The sequence below is a fragment of the Pithys albifrons genome, chromosome 6 (genome assembly GCF_047495875.1).
Source record: "Pithys albifrons albifrons isolate INPA30051 chromosome 6, PitAlb_v1, whole genome shotgun sequence".
Lineage (NCBI taxonomy): Eukaryota > Metazoa > Chordata > Aves > Passeriformes > Thamnophilidae > Pithys > Pithys albifrons.
In genome coordinates, this window is record NC_092463.1 from 10,412,610 (window position 1) to 10,432,093 (window position 19,484).

General features: G+C 41.3%; 2 protein-coding genes across 8 annotated transcripts in view; one reads left to right on the plus strand and one right to left on the minus strand.

Moving 5' to 3' along the window:
- Positions 1–4,049, plus strand: part of PPP1R13B (protein phosphatase 1 regulatory subunit 13B) — a 69,079-nt gene extending 65,030 nt beyond the window's left edge. For all 5 annotated transcript variants that reach the window (XM_071557418.1, XM_071557421.1, XM_071557417.1 and 2 more), the window contains 3 exons: positions 460–626; positions 1,425–1,624; positions 2,514–4,049. In XM_071557418.1, the coding sequence (XP_071413519.1) occupies positions 460–626; positions 1,425–1,624; positions 2,514–2,555 (409 nt within the window). In that variant the 3' untranslated portion in view covers positions 2,556–4,049. The remainder of the gene's footprint in view (positions 1–459; positions 627–1,424; positions 1,625–2,513) is intronic.
- ZFYVE21 (zinc finger FYVE-type containing 21) lies at positions 188–19,384 on the minus strand. Of its 3 annotated transcripts, XR_011697985.1 has the most exons (9): positions 19,237–19,384; positions 12,685–12,735; positions 10,805–10,973; positions 9,173–9,248; positions 8,411–8,502; positions 7,534–7,587; positions 5,939–6,081; positions 4,938–5,128; positions 188–1,789 (listed from the first exon to the last, which is right to left on the minus strand). XR_011697985.1 is itself a non-coding variant. In XM_071557423.1 (8 exons), exons 1-8 carry the CDS (start codon positions 19,357–19,359, stop codon positions 5,093–5,095), a joined length of 744 nt encoding a protein of 247 aa, XP_071413524.1. In that variant the 5' UTR covers positions 19,360–19,384; the 3' UTR covers positions 3,701–5,092. The 3 variants fall into 3 exon arrangements, 2 of the variants coding, with proteins under 2 accessions (XP_071413524.1, XP_071413525.1); XM_071557423.1 differs by lacking the exon at positions 188–1,789 and having other exon boundaries at positions 3,701–5,128; XM_071557424.1 differs by lacking the exons at positions 188–1,789; positions 7,534–7,587 and having other exon boundaries at positions 3,701–5,128.
- Positions 19,385–19,484: the final 100 nt, after the last annotated feature.

Genomic DNA, 19,484 nt, shown 5'->3' on the forward strand with positions numbered 1-19,484 from the left:
GCTGAAATAATTAAACTAAATAACAAATGACAAAAGTTAATTTGCTTAAGTTTCATCACCATAGAACCCACCTCAGATGCTGGTGTTCTTGAAGAATCTCTCCTTACAGGTAGCTGGAGTATTCCTGGAGTGTTTGGAGGGAATCTGAACCCTCACCTTGGTTTTACCTTTCAGGTTTTCTTGTATTGGAAAATACCCTTCTATACCCAGCAGCTCTCTCTGTGAGCTGTGAAAATCAGTATTTTTGCCATCATCTCTTTTATAATGCTTGGCTTTACTGGAATCAGGTAGATCTTGGAATCCACTTCAGTTACTTGAGTTTTGGACAATGCATAAACATGCTATAATCCTGAAGAGCAACTTCCTTTCAAAATAGACAGGCTCTACATTACAAGAGAAACTAGTTGGGACTCATGGAAGTTTATTTTTTCACATGTACACTTTTTTGCTTTATTTCAGGACACCCTTGCATTGTGCTGCTTCTTGCAATAGTGTTCATCTCTGTAAACTACTGGTTGAATCTGGGGCAGCTATTTTTGCTTCAACTATAAGTGATATAGAAACTGCTGCCGACAAGTGTGAGGAGATGGAAGAAGGTTACATTCAGTGTTCCCAGTTCTTGTATGGTAAGCTATGGCACTGCCTTACAAACTGTCTTAGCTTTTGTAATATTCATCCTGTTTTGTCTCTCTGATCTGCATGAAACATCTGCTTAGGCCCCATACTTGATGATATGGTCCATCATGTGCCTGTGCTTTCAAAATGCTAAAACCAGAATTGTCTTCTCATTATGATGTTGCTCTTCGTCCTTCTGGTTTTTAGTTACTTCACAGGCAAAATCTAATGTCATGTTACATATTTTTGAAGCTTTAATTTGGCTTTGTTTCAAGAAAATGCTTCCACAGGGAGGTTTTGACAGTAACAGTGGGTTGTCAAGTATTTTGACAGAGATACTCCAACTTCCAGATGCACAAATTTCTAGCAGATCGCATGAATAAAGAAGTATACTTTATGAAAAATTAAACAATGTGTTTAGTTACTAAGAGATATTTTGCAATAAAAGCACTTTGATGGAGCAGACAAATTTTTAATTTCCATCAGAGGATACAAGTTTCATTAAAGCTCTGTATGTCTCACACTGTGTGACTTTCAAAAACGTCCAGTGTTTCAGTACAAGGCGTGCTGTAGGAAGCAGTATCCATTGCATATATAATAAAAACCCTCATGCTCTAAACTGTTCTGCAAGATTTGGCTCTATCATGCAGGTAATTTCTGACAGCATTTCACCATGGAAGTGCTGAAAATTGTTCACGGAATTTTATTAATACGAGACTAATATTTGGGCTACTGTGTTTTTAAAAATCGCAAAAGGCAAAAATAGGCTATTTTACCATCTAGTGTGCTCTCCAATTTGTTGTTAACAGGAGTGCAAGAGAAGCTGGGGGTGATGAACAAAGGGGTGGTCTATGCCCTGTGGGATTATGAAGCCCAGAACAATGATGAGCTGTCATTCCATGAGGGCGATGCCATTACTATTCTAAGGCGCAAGGATGACAACGAGACGGAGTGGTGGTGGGCCCGCCTCAATGACAAGGAAGGCTATGTGCCTAAAAACCTCCTTGGGGTAAGTTCTCTTTCAGTAAGTCACCCTCTCCCTTCTGTTTTCCCCTTGCACCTGAAGTAGGAACACAAGATGGATCTTTGGTCAGTCCCTCTATGCATCATCTGCCTGTACCACTATGAAGTGCTGCAAAACAGATTATCCATCTTCCTTCTGGCCTCTGTGTCACTGTAAACAAAAAGCAGAGGCTACTGTTAAGGAGATTAGTGCTGGTTTTCATTTGGCAAGTTGGTATGTTTAATACAGTTTATACTTTAATAAGATTTCTTTCCCCTTTGGCTACAACATAAGAGCCCTTAACTGAAAGCATGGTGGCTCTATTAGCCAGCTTGAAGCCTTGGCACAGAAAGTTCTTTGGGAAGGTTTTCAATACCTGACATAAGATCAAAGGTTATGGGTGAGTTGAAAACAGGAAAGAGCCTTGAAGATAACTACTATGGGCAAGTCATTCACACTGCTCTCAGTCAGATGGAACACTGTTGTCATGAGAGACCAGGAATGTAAGGTGACCAAGCAGAGATCTACAGCAGACGAAATGTGCAAGAAAACCTTGAAGAACAGGAAATAATTTCTCTCAAGTTCAGCACAGGGAATTCTTTTACTATGTAAAAGCATCCTTTGTCTAGTCTGGATCTTGCTCTAAATGCATCAGGTCATTTTCAGGGCAGGGATGTTGCTGCTGCTTGTTGGCAGGAATAAGTCAGCCCTTGGCCTCCTGCTGCTTCTGGTTTAGTTTTTCAGAAGATGCCTAAGAACATGCTGTAGCTTACAAAAACCTCAGCCCCCAAAACACTTCACCACTCAGTTCTTGTTAGTAAGTACCCCTTGATTATAAATTACTTAAGTTGGTATTAACCATGCAAAGCCTAATATTTTTATTCTGTTTTTTTAGTTATATCCACGAATAAAACCTCGACAGCGAACCCTTGCTTGAGTTCAGTTGTACAACAGTGCAATACCGTGCTGGTAACTGGAAACTTCAAACATACACTGGAGCCATCGTTTTTGATCATTTCACACAGAGAAATAAAACTATGATATTTAGTTTTAATGGTGCTTTCTCTTGTTAAATGGACAGCATCCACGACTTTCAAGATCTGCAGTTTATACATGAGGATCGTTTCTATGTGACCCACCACTGATGAGGAGAGCGATACCTCCACTACCTACAGTGTTGCACCAACTCTCGTCTAAAGCAATGTTTTGAGTCAGAGGTCCGTGGTAGGAGCTTTCTTGTGTTCCATGTTCAGAGGTGTCACTTGCAGAGTGCAGATGCGCTGTCTGGTATGCTCCAACCCCCCCCAGCAACTGTCCTACGTCAGGATTTTGGGTATTTTGTTCCATACCAGTGAATGTTGAGTTCTCATTACTGATCAACTCTTTGGGTTCTAGGACACGAGACCTTCACCTGTTACATGCATAATTAAGTAGTTACCAAAGCTTGATGTAGGCTAGGATTTTAGGTGGCAACATCCTAAACACTTAAATCCTAGTCTGGACAACCCCAGCAAAAGCTTTACCTAGTCTAGCATCTTGCATTATTTGCATTTAGAATCAAGCTAGAGAACTAACAAACCAACAATATTCGTACACTTCTCAAAGTCCCTACACAGTATTTCACATGGTGTTTTATTTTCTTATTATTCAGCCTACAGCACTGGTGTTACCTCTACAGATGTAAAGGTTTCCCTACTAACCACCTGAGCTTGTCCAGCCTGGACAGAACAGTTAGTACTGAAGTTGCAGCAGCCTAAGGGATTTGTATGTCTGCAGGGATGAAAGTGCAATAGTTGAAAAGGGTAAGAGTCGGGTAAGGGTTATACTGTGTTAGCTGAAGTCTGCCTGAGTCAATCTAGAAGAAAATATGAAGGACTGGATAGAAGGACAAAGAGGGTCGTGTAGATGCCAAGTCAAGAAGAAGAAAGAAACAAGGTTTAGAGAAGGATTTAAGAAAGGCCATAGCCTATTTGAGGACAGTTTCTGTGGTTCTTGGCAGCCTACACCTGTTGCCAAGGCAAGTTATGCAATAACCTGTTCCACTACATTGTAGTTTCAAGCAAAAAAAAAAACCAACATAAACAGGCACTTCACTGGAATTTTAATTGTACATGATTTTATATACCAAAAGTATATTTTGAATTTCCCATTATAAGTTTTAGCCATATTTCTTGTAATTTTATCCCATTTAACAGTATGCAATTTGATTAATTCTTCATGTACAAGTTCTGTGTATAATTTATATATCCATTTCTGCAGTGCTGTAACTTGCTTTTACCACAGGTTAGCATTAACTGTATATATTGTGGTGAAAAGTGAAAGGGTATTATTGTTGAAGAATTTGCTACATGAATGTGATGAATTCAAGAGCCTATGATACACTAATTCAGAGAACATGTAAATGTGCACAATAAAGTACTGCTAAGGCATGGCTGCATCTCCACTCTCTTTATAGAGGTCACAAGGGCAGACATGGCTTTGGTCAGTCTGCATGAAAACACTCATTGTACCTTGCCAGGTACTGTCAACTCACCTTTCCTCCCTGCTTTATGACCTGCAGTGAAAAGCACTTGCCAGATGCTTTTGAAACCTCCTTATCCTAGTGTTCCAGTGTTCCAAATGTGACAAAATAATTACCTGAGCACTAAAATTAGGGTGCTGTTTATAAAAAAGTCACAAGTTTCAGAGTTCAGGGACCACAGTGTCCATCACTAAATAAGTTTTATATCACAAAATTAAGTATCACCTCAGTCTTTTTAAATAAGTGAATTAATTTATTCATATTTGTACATTAAATTGTATACAATTTCAGATAGCATTACAGTTAGATTAACAAAAGCTAGTTACCAAAAAAGAAAATACAAAACTAAAAATTATTCTGGAAGCTTATTTCTTACAGAAGTTTCAAGGTCATGTTCATGTAAGTCAGATTTGGTGGTATTTGGTGAAATATTTTGATGTTTAAAATGAAGTGTTTAAAAAACCCAAGTGATTTCTATAAAATCATATCTAAGGCAGATTTTTTTTGTACATTGATTTTAAATATTTGGATAGAGGGAAAAACCTGAGATCTATACCCAAAAGCTATTCTCTGCAGAAGAGACATACACATTTGTTTGCTTTCTGTAGCAAACAGTATATATAATTGTTACTATAAAAGTTGTGCTGTACATTAGCTGTAGTGCAGGTCACTTTCATATTAAGTGCCAATAGAGGCTTAACAAAATATACAAAGTCTTAAAAGGTGAGGCTGTTTAAAGCATTAACTGTATACATATTGCACACTACCGTGAATACTCATGGTTCAAAAAACACTCACATTGCATTTGCCAGTTCTTACATAATGAACCACACTGGAATGAGAGAGTAAAGAACAGCAAATATTTCCATCTGTCAAATCAGCAAAAAGTGAGAGGCAGGTCTGTGGAGGCTGGTGTGTCTGTGTCTTCCCTCAGGAGGCCAAGTCTGCAGTTCTCACTGGTCCCGGGACTCATAGAGAAGTTTTGTTGCCTAACACAGGGACAAAATGTCATTGTGTTAACTGAACTTTCACCCCTCCAAAAACCTCCTTTAAATCCAAGGCTTTAAATTCTTGCTGTTTTCCTCCATCTCCAAGGCATGTACAAGCATTCAGGGAGTGCTGAATGCACTCACACGGTGGCAGAAAGTTTGAGCACACTGTGCTGAAGAGAGTTAAATGCTGGGGTCAGGGGGAGCTGGGGAGCTCCACACTGGCAATAAAGCGGCAAACAGACACACACTTGCCTGTGCAAGGCACCTTCTAAGTTACAGTTGTGGTGAGCAATTGATTAGATAAATGAAGATGGTGTGGCATTGGTTTTTTACACCGTAACTTTTGACTTAGGAAATATGAACCTTCAGTTTCATTACCCACACAGGGTGCCAACAGCAAAAGATTAAAGTCTTCTGTTTTCAAAAATCAGTAACTTCTCTGAGCCTTCATAAAGTAGCAAAAACAATAAGCTAAGATTCAAAAGAGTATTTCAGAATGCAATTCTTCAGCCAGAAACAAAAACCTAAGGAACTTTAAAGTCTAATTCTTACTTCTTTTCATCGAATGACATATGTAATTTCTTGGGAAACCCTTTAGAATGCCAAATTTGTTCAAGTATCTAAGGATAAAGCTCAAGTCATGTTCATTACAGCCATCCACAGCTTCTGTTTTCTAACCAATGAGGCCCAAAAGTCATTAATAAGTAATAGAAATACTCCTAAGACTGCATGCTCTCTTTAGTGCTACTAAATTCCTCATGTAAAGACTTTCCTCAGCCTTCTCTAAGTTTTGTGTGTGTTGCTCACCTTATGCATCGCTGCCAGCCAACTTGCTGACAGCTTCTTGTTACAGCTGAAATCCTCTCCGGCAGTAAATTTCATCTGCATTACCTCCTCAGACCCAGGTACCTTATACTGCAGAATCATCCCTATGGCACGAGTGTTGCCTCCTGGAAAGAGAAATACCATCTTGAATAGCAACAGGCTTTGCCAACCAAGTAAAACAACTTCCCCCAGCTCATGAGCATGTTTCATGAGCTCAGCTCACTGCACCAACAGCTGCTGCTGCACCAACAGCTACTGTATCCAAGGAGGTTGTGGCCACAGCTGGCAGTGGAACCTGCAGGCTCCATATTGTTTAACTCTCTTTGCCCATCGCTGAGACAGAACCTGCCTGAGCCATCAGGCAAAGCCACACACACCTGGAACACCCTCATGATTTACTATCACCATGTTCATACATCTGATACCACAGTTTCAAGCTGTAGCTGCAGTCTGTAAAGTGAGTTACTGGTGTCCAGTTTGATGGCAAGGTGGGATCCCTGTTGAGTACACAGTCTGGTTTAGCAGTCAGAAGTTGCTCCAAAACTGACAAAGGTTGGGAGATGCATTCACCAGACTAGGTAATAGCTGGCAAATTTACTTCTTGAAGGAAATTGCTACAAAAGAAGCTGCTCTGACAACAGCGCGATAGCGAGGTGTTTGTGTGTCTCTTACTCTGGCTGCAAACATGAACGTACATCAAAGGAAAAATACACAAAAATAAACAAGACTTTTATAAGCCATGCTTTACTGTCACTATTTCCTGCAACAATGGAAGATAAACTGAGCCCTAGAAGCAGCACCAGCACCCACAGGACACTTTGTGAAGTTCCTGTAACAAGTGTCTGCATGAGAGGGCTCCTGGAGGCTGTTACTGCAGTATCTGAGGAGCCAAAAAAATCACAGCCTCAGTCTAACTAACCCAGTCAGAAGCCCACACCAGGGTTTATCAAGGCAGCTATTTATACCTCTCCTAGCAAAAATGGAAATTCAATTTCATCACTTGCTGGTCAGAATAACAGATTAAGGGACTAATTAAATCAGTGGAAATCAAACACCTACAGCCTTGACTGGTTTGCCCATGTCTGGCATTTCAGGACCTTACTGATTGAGGCAGAACACACCTTGCATGGTAAGAGGTCTTCTTTCTTTTAAAGATATGTAAAAGCAAGCTATTAATTATCAGTTTCAGTGCAAAGCCTTTCTGGGCAACACACAGGGAGAGTATTTTTCACTTCTGGTATATCCAATTCAGTACACCTGCTGAAGCAGGTGATGTGTAACCTTGTACCACTGAAGATACTGTTTCTTATCTTCCCTTCTCCCTTCCAGCATGGACAACACAACATTCATCTAAAGAAGTCCTTGAATGCTTTAATTCTCCTCCAAAGTGTAACAAAACATTCATTCATTCTTTAATAAACAGACAGATGGGAAGGAACAGATGCATGTCAGGTTTGAACACAACTCAAACTGAACAGTGATAGATCAAGCGAATGAACAGAAGTGCAGGGAAGGAGGATGTGAGGGGGGTCATTCCGACATGCTGGGTGAGTCATGCTCAAAGTCACTGGTGATACCTTCAGTAACAGGCTGGCTCTCCAGGAGGCTGGTGTAAGTGTGAATATCTTTTTCTACCATCAAGAAGGAAGGCAGGCAGAAAAAAGATAAAGCAGTCAGAAGAGTTGTGAACAAGGAATTAAAGCAGACTCAGCAACACATCTGGCAGATTTGAATACCAAGGTAAGTTCATTCAGGTTAACATGCTGTACTGACTGAGTACTGCACAGACAGGCTGTGCAATGAGAAAAACCCAGCAGTGACAGTGTTGATAAAGAACAATTATTGAAACTCCTGACCTTCTTTGTTCTCATTTCAGTCAAATCATATTCAAGTTCATCCTGAAACACTCTAAAATCTGGTAAGAGATGAGGCAGTAAGTAGCTGCACTCTAATACTGGTGTTACCAGTTTCATTTGGCCACCCTTCATCTTGAATGAAATAAAGAAAGCAGAGTTTAATTATTATTTCCCTCCCCCCATCCCAGTTTCACTCTCTTAACTCTTTGTACCAGCAGTGGGGAAATCCCAGCTGGGATTCTGACATGAAGCTACAAAAGACTAACATTTCTGTCCCATGAACTATTAAATCAACAGACATTTTATTTATCCAAGAGAAAGGATGAGAACAGATGACAGCTGCTGTTACTCAGGTTTATGGAGAGGCTCTCCCATATTACAGCTGTAAAGGAATTTCTCAATTCTTAGGTTTTACCCAAAATTCCAGTAGCCACAGGGAGAGGGTTTCACACCCTGCACCCTGTTCTGAGAACAGCCACAATTAACACAGTTACACTGAAGTTACCAATAACCCAGAACTGCACTGTCTAGTTCAAACAATAATTACAACTTCACTTTTTTTTCTAAATAGTTTATTTGTATTAAATGAAAAACTTACCTCCAGGAGTAAATCCCTCTGTAAGTATCTGAACAGTCGAAATCTGTATAATTTCAATTTCATAGTGGCTGTCTCCATCCAAAACCAGGTATCTACATAACAGAAGGAAAACTTTTAAAAAATCTACAATATCCAGGCCAAATCAAAGGTGAAAAATAAACACAATCCCTCAGTGATGCTGTTTGTGTTCTTTGGGTAAGGAGGTAGAGAAATCAAGCAGCAAGTATTACTTTTCCTATAGGAAAATAACTCCATAAAACCTTCAGTTCAGTTTGCCAGAAGACCCATCCAAAACATTTTAAAAGCATTCTTCCAAAGCTCTGAATGAAGTGAACACAGAGTCCAAAGTGGTCTAGTCAGCCAAATTATAGGCGATGACCAAAGCAATGCTTTGATTGTAACGCTGAACAACAAGGTGCCGTGTTAGAATCATTATGAATCAAGCTTTTTTCAGTGACTACAGACTATTCCCTTCTCCTGCTTCCTGTGATCCCCTATTGGAGGGCAAAAACTCTCTATTCCAGTGGCACCAAGAAGCATTATCAGTGAGTGGAGGTCCACCCTCCCAAGGCATTCCTATGCACACTCCTAGTAGATTCAGACTCCGGAAATGTTGTATGTGTCCTTTCCACCTGGTCACTCTCTCCAATATCCCTCAGAGCACATTACTCTTACAGTATGTTTAAGTTATTAGATAATAGTAGAGCTCTAAGTACAAAAATACTACAGTTTACAAGTGCAATTTCTATCAGTCTTTCTCACCTCTGGTTGTTGGAAAGTCGACAAACCATGAGTTCAGATTTATCAGATGTTCCCAGAGTTACAAAGAATGTAGCACCTGGAAAGAAATGTTTTAGTATTCTACTGCAGAGCTCAAGAAGGAACATTCAAGTATCAAAAAGGGTAACTAATTTTTACTTACTGTTAAACTAAATTGGGTGAAATCGGAGAATAATTGAAATGTTAAACTGATTAACATCAGCAGAACACTCAAGTATAAAAATTTCTTTAATTATCATGTTCTGAATGACAGGACCTTTCACATGTGCTATGTAATTTCTCCCACATGTGGTAGGAATGCACATGATACCTAAGATGAATTTTTTAAAAAATGAGAAGAGATTTGGAGGTGGCAAAAATAGGCAATTAAAGACCCTACATGGTCATCATAGCACAAGCTATCATTTCAGTATTAAAAAAAAAAGAACAATCTTAGAATGTCATGTCTAAGTAGGACATGACTTTCAGTCCTAGACTTCATAAACAGTTAAGACACCTCTTCTTTATTGCTGAAGGCTGGCTCAGTCTTGCTGTGAGGTCACTGAACTTCAGCCTTCATGTTACGTTTCTTCCCCCTCAAAACTGCTTTGACATGGGGGAAGGTCATTGTTGCTACCTTAGAGAAGTGATTCATAACTTCAGGCAGCTTACACACCTAACCCTTTATTTCCTCCAAGCCTCATGGTCCCTGTGTTACCTAATCCCAGCACTGCTGGCCTGGGAAATGAAAAATAACAACACGGAGTGTGGCTCTACAGCAAGTCAGGAACAACTTCAGACTTTAATTGCAGAACACCACTTCAAACAGGACGAGCTTTATAAAAAAAGTCTTTAATTTAGAAGACACTGTCTGAAAACTCCTTGACACCCTCATGGCAAAGCAGGGTGAAGAAGGATTTGTGTGCTACAGGGATGAACACTGAGTCCAGGACCTCTCCAGAACACCCATGCTCATCAGACTTAGGGCTTAGCCTATCCATTATGCACACTGGCATCATGCTGAGACACCATCAAAAGGGACTGAAGGATCACAGAATAGTTTTAAAAAACTGAAGATTCAGCTTTTTTAGTGTAATTGGAACACTAATTACTGTATTGCATGTAGTTTTAATCCTATGGAAAATTGACCAGTCATGACAATCTGCCATCAACCACAGCTGTAGGCCATGGACAAGATCAAAGCTCTCAGATGAAGCTTGAAACAAGCACTGTATCTTGTTCAAAAATATTAAAATACTCTCTACTGTAAAGTATTTTTCATCCTTATTTAATGGCTAAATAGATGAAGGAATATGGCTACAAGATGCATTACTTCAAGGAAAATACCAGCTGCACACACATATGTTCTCACAGGCATTAAAAATTTGTCTTTAACTAAATCACTCTTCATAAAGAGCAGGAAGTATAAACTGAAGTGTGTAAACATTTCTAAGAAGCACGAACTTCCCTCTAAATAAACCAGTAACACAGAATTGTTACCTGGCAAACCAGCAGCGTGACAAAAGAGAGACAAAACCACAGCTTGTTGGACGAGAGGCATTACTGTTACTGTTTGTGAGGATTTGAATAAACGCAAACGGAGATCAAACAGCAACATCTGTGCGGAGTCCTTACCATTCATGAGCACTTTGAGCTGCTTGTCGTAGAACTCCGTTTCCTTCTGCGAGACGAGGGCGCACTCCGCGCACTGGCGCACGGGGTCCACAAAGCACATGCGGGGCAGAGGCACTTTCTTACTGCAGCACTTGTCACAGAAACACTTCCCACACCTCCGGCAGTGATGCTGAGCAGGAGAGAACGTTTCGCTTATTTATTCACAAAGGAAACGAGGAGTTTACAGTTACATCTCCTCCTTCCCGGCAGTTTCTCAGGTGTGAAACACACAAACTGAGGGACAGGTAAAGGAAATGTAACTGCTACAGTGGCAGACAACAAAAAGGATTGAGTGTAGCATGAACAGCAGCACTCTAAGCCTTTGCTGGCACTCTGTAAAGATGATTCTGAAGCAGATCAGACAGGAAAGGGCTTCTGCAGTGTCCAGCAAATCCTTCACCTCACTATCAATAAACACCCAAGAGTGGTTTCCAGGTCCCTTCCCACTTCCAAGCAAACACCTTGAGAAACTTCAGCTGGAGTTTCTATTCTTCTTCAACTAAAGATACTACTCTGAAAACTTATTTTCAAGTTTCTCCCAAGGAAAAAACACTAAAATCTTTGTATTTAGAATCTGAAGCTATTCCTCTATCAGAAATATCAGGCAGCACAGTACAAATCCAGTGAAGGTGCAAAACCAGAATATTGTAATGTGTTTCACAGCTGTCAAATTGCAACAAGTGGCCTGTGCTCCAGATCACTCTGGGGTGTGACAGTGCCAGCCCAGCAGATCTTCCTGATGCAAGTTCTCCTGACAGAACAAGTATTCCCAGGCAAGCAGGAACTAACTTGTGGCTCAAAGCAAACCCAAACAGTTTGATACAAGGAACTGATACAGTGCAATTTTGGTCTGTGTCAGGCCTTACTTCCAAATATTATGCAAAATTCTCTGGGGTACCCATTTCCCAGGGCCACCTCCAATTGCTTCCCAAAGGGAACGCAAGTAAATTACAGCAGCCTGTTATCTGGTATAACATGAGTGTGTCTGATTTAAAATTACTCCTTCCCTCTCCCTCCAAAGAATAAATTAAAAAACAGTGACTTTGTCACTTGCACTACAAGTCACACCTCCACACCTTTCTTCCCTTTCACAACTGCATGGGAAGAGAGTGTCAGTGTTGTCATATAAAGGAATGATATTCCCTCCTAAAAGTCACTGTTGGCCTTTTTTGGGAGTGTGTTTTCCTTCTCCATGTCATGTTCTGCACACCAGCCTGCATTCCACAGTGACCTGCTTGCTGTTATGCAATGAACATGATTTAACTCCAATGTTGGTGTTTTCATACAGAGAGATACATACTAATTATGTAGTTTACACTTTCTACTTTAATCAGAAAATCTCTATTCCAAACCCAAGATAAATCCTGGTTTACTCCCAGGACAGAAGGAGAATCTGAGTTTTGATTCTTTGCATTTTAACAATACAGTTCTTTAATGTAAGATTCTAATTCATTATTTCTGAAAACATTTTTGCTCACATTTCCCCAACTAATTTTTCTCTCCAAACACAACAGAATTAGTTGATTTGGTTGCTGTGTCAGTAGTGATGTCAGCAGCCCATTCCAGCATGATTGTCCCTCACTCTTCCTTTGAGTATAAATTCTGCAAGTACCCAGTAATTTAAGAAAACCTCCATGTATTAAACATAAAGTAGTAAGAAGCATTTCAAAGAAACAGAACTAAAAACAAGGACTGTACTCTGAAAATGTAGAACAGAAAGAAAAACTAAGTTACATCAGACTTTGCAGTATTCTACTGAAATCCTCTACATTTAACTCAAAATAAGCCCATATGAGTATTTTGCAACAGTTACTGCTTTATATTTAATTGATTTCTCTTACCTTTCTAGTTATGAAGTCAAATTTTGTATCACACTGCATACATCTTGGGCACTGGAAAACAGTACAAATTAAGATTAATCTACAAAATTTCTAAATCTTTAATTGTACCACATATACAAAGAATGAGCTTTATATTGTGCCCTATAAAGAAACACCTCTACAAAATTCCATCCTTTATCTTTCCACCATGAATGGCTTTCATTTAATATCGATGTAACAAAATAACATCATCCCTATTTGTAAGACAAAACGTTGCCAAACGTCCCCCTAAGCAACAGTGCACCTGCCAGAAGGCAAAACTGCATCTCAGAATTACTTTCCATGCTTGATAATGTTTGGCTGTCCAGACAGTTCTATATTCCAGAGTAAATGGTTTTTACAGAAGTTTTTGTCCTCACTGTATTATCCTCTGCTGACTCTCTAAAACATTGTTTACATATTTTAGTGCTCTCAATACTCACGCATTTTTGAAACATGCTTGGTTTTCTTCCAAGCCACAAAGACCTAATTTTTATTCCAGCTACAAGAAGTCACTTCCTGAAATATCTCTTTCCTAAAACAAGTTACACCCACACTCCTCCCAAAAGAACTGCCAGGAAAAAAAATGGAGTTTCTCTCTCACAACTAAGTAGAGTTTAAGGGGTGACAATTTTGATTGTCTAAACTACCAGAAATGATCAGTCACTTCTGCACAATCCAATTTTTCTGTAAATAAGTGACCTACCAAAGGGCTGATACTCAGCCATTGGATCACTGGATTTTCAACAAGATTTTACATTTTTTAGCTACTGTATCAAAACTCACTCTCCAAGGCTTAGAATGCAATTATTTACAGATTTATTTGCAAATATTAACACAAACTTATGCCTGACATCTGACTCAGGAGAACATGGTTAGATCCTGTAGCAAATTCTGTAACTCTCCAAACTGAAACTCTTCAAACCAGACTATCTCAGACTACAGCAGAATGTTATTTTAAGCACATGCCCCAAGCCAAGCAGGTGCTACTTGAACACAGTAATCACCCTTTGCCGTTAATTAACATATTTCAAATTTAACCCTTTTTCTTCTATAAATCCCTTCAAGATGTTACAACTATTCTTGGGGACTTTGCTCAATCACTGTCACAAGTTCAGCAACTACAGCCAAAAAAGCAGCACAGCAGCTAAATCAAAAATGCTCTTGAAACTGTTCCCACTCTTTTAAAGCTTGCTAATATTTGGTAATAGTTTACATGAAATATTCTGATGTCTAAACAGCCATTTAACACATTAGAGAGTAATGGCACATAAATAGCCACTTGCAGAATTTGTTACAAGAAGCTGTTTCTGATCCCACACAAAAGAGAACTAGAAGTGTTCCTGAATTGTCTCAAATGACACACAGAGCTAAGGCTCCAACCACCGCCTTTCACAAGGGCTATAGAAAAGCTTATTCCAACACTGACTGATGAATAACCTTCAGCAAGAAGCAAGTTCAGCGTTTCCCAGGCAGCACTTTACCACTCACACCACATCCTGCTCTACAATGATCTCCACTTGGTGTCTTAATTTTTGATGTATGGCTTAATAACTTATCTGGGAGCTGGACCTGGCAAGAATTTTGGCATACTTTTAATTTACTTGGAGTCTAGTTCTTATTCTTAATGCAAATATGTGGGAGTTTTTTTGGTTGGGTTTTGGTGGTGGTGGGTTTGTTTGGGGGTTTTGGGTTTTTTTTCGGTTGGTTTGGGATTTTTTCATTGCTTCTTTGGTTTTTGTCAAAAAGCAGAAAGCACAAGTAACAAACTAAAGGGGAAAAAACCCCAAACCTCACCAAAACCCAAATCCTTCTAAATACTGTCCTGCATAGATTTCATACACAATGTTATGCTAAACACCGAAGTGCTTTCAGGAAGGAACAAAATTATCCATCCTCTTATTTAACATAAAAGCCATAGAATAATATTTCTGAATTCCAGACCCATGATGATAACCTTGCCTGATACACAGAGCAGTCATAAATAAATCAGAAGTCAAATGGCATATGGCAGTCAGCACTGCAGGATGGGATTTTCTTGGGAAATTGTTCTGACACAGGTAGGTTTAATACACTGTTCCTTAAAGGAATTTCTGCTTTAAGTAACCAGAACCAACTGAACTCATTTGCATAATATCAACTTCTGCTTTGCCTGGGACAAGATTCTTACTGTAAAATATCTTGAAAGGTAAATTTTTCCTATTCATCCATACACCAAGAGAATTAGAATGTGACAAGTACTGAATTAAGCTTTATTGCCTGAAGGAGTTTTATCACATTTAGAGCGAAAGAAGCACCATGTCCAAGTTACTTTTCATGTCTTCAAACAAAATTATGTGAAGAAAAAAATGAAATAAAAATTCATGTCATAAGTATATTCAATATCACATACAATCAACCACTAATACTGATATCAGATTACTTCATCCAGCAAGAGGAAAAGGGAAGAACATTCACCAGTTGTTGCATCTTGGTATTAATTTAAAAATCATAGAATCATAGAATTGATTGGGTTGGAAAAGACCTCTGAGAACATCAAGTCCAACCCTTGGTCCAACTCCAGTCCATTTACCAGATCATGGCACTCAGTGCCACGGCCAATCTCAGTTTAAAAACCTCCAGGGAGGGGAATCCACCCCCTCTCTGGGCAGCCCATTCCAATGCCTGATTACTCTCTCTGGAAAGAATTTCTTTCTGATCTCCAACTTCAATTTCCCCTGGCAGAGCTTGAGCCCGTGCCCCCTTGTCCTATTGCTGAGTGCCTGGGAGAAGAGACCAACCCCCACCTGGCCGGAACTTCCCTTCAGGTAGTTCTCGACAGTGCTGAGGTCACCTCTGAGCCTCCTCTTCTCCAGGCTAAACACCCCCAGCTCCCTCAGCCTCTCCCCAAGTGACTTGTGCTCCAGTCCCTTCGCCAGCCTTGTTGCTCTTCTCTGGCCCCACTCCAGCACTGTTGGAGAGAGCTGGTTCATTACAAATAGAAAGGAACTTCTCAGGTGTTTGTTCAAGTGTCATAACTGATTTTCGTAACACCACCGATCCAGCCAGAGTGAGAATCCCCCAGAGGAACAGGAAGTTATAGTTACACTTCACACGCTTTATTTGCATATATAATGACACAGCGATTCAAGAAGTGATGCACAGGAACACCTGGGTGAGCTCATTAACACAGTGAACCTTTGCAAGCAGGGAAGTTCAGGAGCTGCCCAAATCCCACCTGGAACACATGTCACCTGAGAAGATGATGCCAGAAGGGGAAATGGTACAATGGACACAGGGCAGAGGTGGCTCATGGTGCTTTCTGATGCTGCAGCTGCCCCAGCTCACCAGCACTCCAAGAGCAGCTCTGACACTTCACCAGAGCTGCCTCCAAGCCTGAGCCAGGGGAGGACCATGGGAAGCTCCAGCAGCGACTGAGGAGACCCAGAGAATCACTCTCACCACTGCTGTGAGTTCCTCTGCAGGACACAGCGGTCCTCAGCCATAGACCATCTGTGTACACCTGGATATCACAAGGTCTGGCCACCTCTTACCCTGAGATTAGCTCAGTTGGTTAAAACTTGGTTGCAATAGTGTCAAGGTCATGGGTTCAATCCCCTGTATGGGCCACTGACTGAAGAGTTGGACTCGATCCTTGTGGGTCCGTTCCAACTCAGAATAGTCTGTGATTATGTAAATGAAAATTGACTCCATTTCTAGTCCAAGATTTCCTTAATAGAAACAACATCAGCTGAGCTGTGTTGGTGCTTTACAAAGAAAGTCTGGGTCAGACAAGACAACAGGCAGTGACCAATATTTTAAGCTCTGTCTCAAGTTTAATGATGCCCAGCACAAATTTTCACATCATCCACTTCAACTCACCATCTGCATTATAAGTAAGACTACCAAAAGCAAAGTTTTCAATAGTCCTGCTTCATTCTTACACTTCAAATTCTTCAAAGTAACCGATATTTTAAGACTATATAATCTTGTGACATAAAATTAAAGTCTTCAATTATATTTCAGTGCTCTATAACCTTCACAAAGCTACTAACTGCCATAATCCTCAGGTGGCCTTAATGTTAAAAAACCAACACAACAGACTCTTCCTACATAAGGCAAATAAAGCTACTGAATTTGTGAGTGTTACTGGCTGCACAGCAGAAGCCAGTGGATTTGAAAAGTCAGATTAGCACTGGCTAATACCAGTCAAGGTCTTGTCTTGGACAAAGACACTTAGCTTTCAATTATGGCTGAGATGGTAACCAGAGCAAGTATTCTCGACTAATTCATTAGCTAGGTAACACTGTCTCTATAAATTTCATTTTTTAAGCAAAACATGGGGTTTCTAAGGTTCCTTGTGTATCACATATCTGCTTTATTAACAAATGCATTTAAAACATTTGCCTGCAATACACTTCCTCTCAACAGGAAATATCACCAAGCCTGATGCAAAGACAGCATTCAGTCATAATTCAACATCATCAGACCACCAGATTATGGGGGAAAGCTGAACTCCAAGGGGAATGAATAACAGCAGTACAACTATAAGAGAAAATTCAAACTAACAACACTTTTCAGACTGATGTCTCTAAAATATACAGACTTAATTCTCTAAATATATCTAACTAGTTTAAATAAATCCTACTACAAGCCTCAAACAACCTTCAGCTGAATTAAGATGGATCTGTGTATCAGGCTGAGTTTTGAGTACCTTATTTTCCTTAAGGAAACCAGCCTGCCATAATCAAGAACTACTGACATGCTAAACTGCATTTCAAAAGGTCAGGGAGGAAACCCATTTCAATTTAACTGTTACACAAACCATATCTGCCAGGAATCAAGTTTCCAGGTGGCCCAGGTGAGTGCAGAAGTACAGCAACTCACCCACGCAGCTGAAGGAAAGCACAGAGGGAAAGAAACCACCTGTAGCAAAGTCTGAGCAGTTGTTGTGCAAGCTCAGAGATAAACACACACCCCACCTGCAACACGCCCAGAGCCCCAGAGCACACGCGATGCAAGGGTGGGAACCTGGGCAGCTCCAAGGACACTGAAAACTTACCTTACCCACACTCCATACAGGACAGAATCACAGAATCGATTGGGTTGGAAAAGATCTCCAAGATCATCGAGTCCAACCCTTGGTCCAACTCCAGTCCATTTACCAGATCATGGCACTCAGTGCCACGGCCAATCTCAGTTTAAAAATCTCCAGGGATGGGGAATCCACGCCCTCTCCGGGCAGCCCATTCCAATGCCTGATTACTCTCTCTGGAAAGAATTTCTTTCTGATCTCCAACTTCAATTTCCCCTGGCAGAGCTTGAGCCCGTGCCCCCTTGTCCTATTGCTGAGTGCCTGGGAGAAGAGACCAACCCCCACCTGGCTGGAACTTCCCTTCAGGTAGTTCTGGACAGTGATTAGGTCACCTCTGAGCCTCCTCTTCTCCAGGCTGAACACCCCCAGCTCCCTCAGCCTCTCCCCATAGGGCTTGTCCCTTCTCCAGCCTTGTTGCTCTTCTCTGGAGCAGAAAGGAGCTGCTACTGATCAGTTTCCTAAGTATGGAAGACAATAACTTGAGAAAACTCACACTAGGTATTAAAGCAGATCGCTTGTTTAAAATAAATTGAAAAAGTCAGTTTCCAAAGAGGGGTTGTTATTTCGGACAAAACAAACAAGTGCTCTGCTGCTCACCCCCCTTCTGGCAGCACAGGCTGGCGCTGCCAGAGCCGCAGAAGCTGTGCTGGCAGCCTCAGCCTCCAGAATTATTATTACTTTTACACAGAACTTTGTGCCTCAAGAGATACCAGGCAGAGGAAAAAACTTTCCTCCTCGTTCCTAACCACGGCAGGACACAGTGTTCCCGTACAAACCAGCCTGGCCACGTCCGTGGCTGCCAAAGAATGGCTTTGTTTGATGACTCGCGGCTTAAATTCACGTTGGCTCATCTAAAATAAATCCCCATTCCGGTCACATTTAAATGCACTGGCGTGTGTCCACCCCGCGGAACGCTGGCAACAAATAAACACACAAACAAAGGGTCCTATGTTGTGTCAGCATCTGGCTGCGGGCACCGGCGGCAAATAGCGCAGGTTACACGAAATTAAACACAGTATCATGATCACATCATTTCCTTGGGAAGTATTTAAAAGCAAAGTCGACTGAGAGTGTGAGTCGCTCAGTGCTTGTTCAAGACGACGAACACTCACAGAGGGGGACAGGAGGGATGGTCTAACTCTAACTGCCTTAACACTTTGTATAACTGCTTTTAAATCTGCACAGCATTGAGAATCGGCTCCATAAACATGTAAAGACTTCAGAGTCGCCTCACTAAGCACTTAAAGCAGCGCCGCACAGCTCGCTACACCTTTAACTCTGCAAGCCGCTCGCTGATTTTTGAGACGGGGCCGCGCTCCCCTGACGAACGAGTGCTGGTCCCAGCCTTGCATCCTTTAATCCATTAGTCTGAGAGAAATAAAACGAGGTGAAAGGGGAACGAGAAGGGGAGTAGGAAGGGAAAAGCGGAAGGAAGTGCGGCGCCCCGCCCGCGGCGATACCTCCTTGTCGGGCACCCAGGGCGGCTCGTCGAGGCCGAAGGGGCTGCGGGCGCCGCGGTGCTCGGGCACCATGCGCAGCCCGCTCGGGGACCGCACCAGCTTCTTCGCGTCTCCGCCCGACATCTTCCCCCGCGCGCCGCCGCGGCCGCGGGACGGGCAGCGCCTCCAGCCAATGGCCAGCCAATGACGGCACTGCGCTCGGCCAATGGGAAGCGCGGAAGCAGCAGCACCCCGCCCACCCCCTCGGC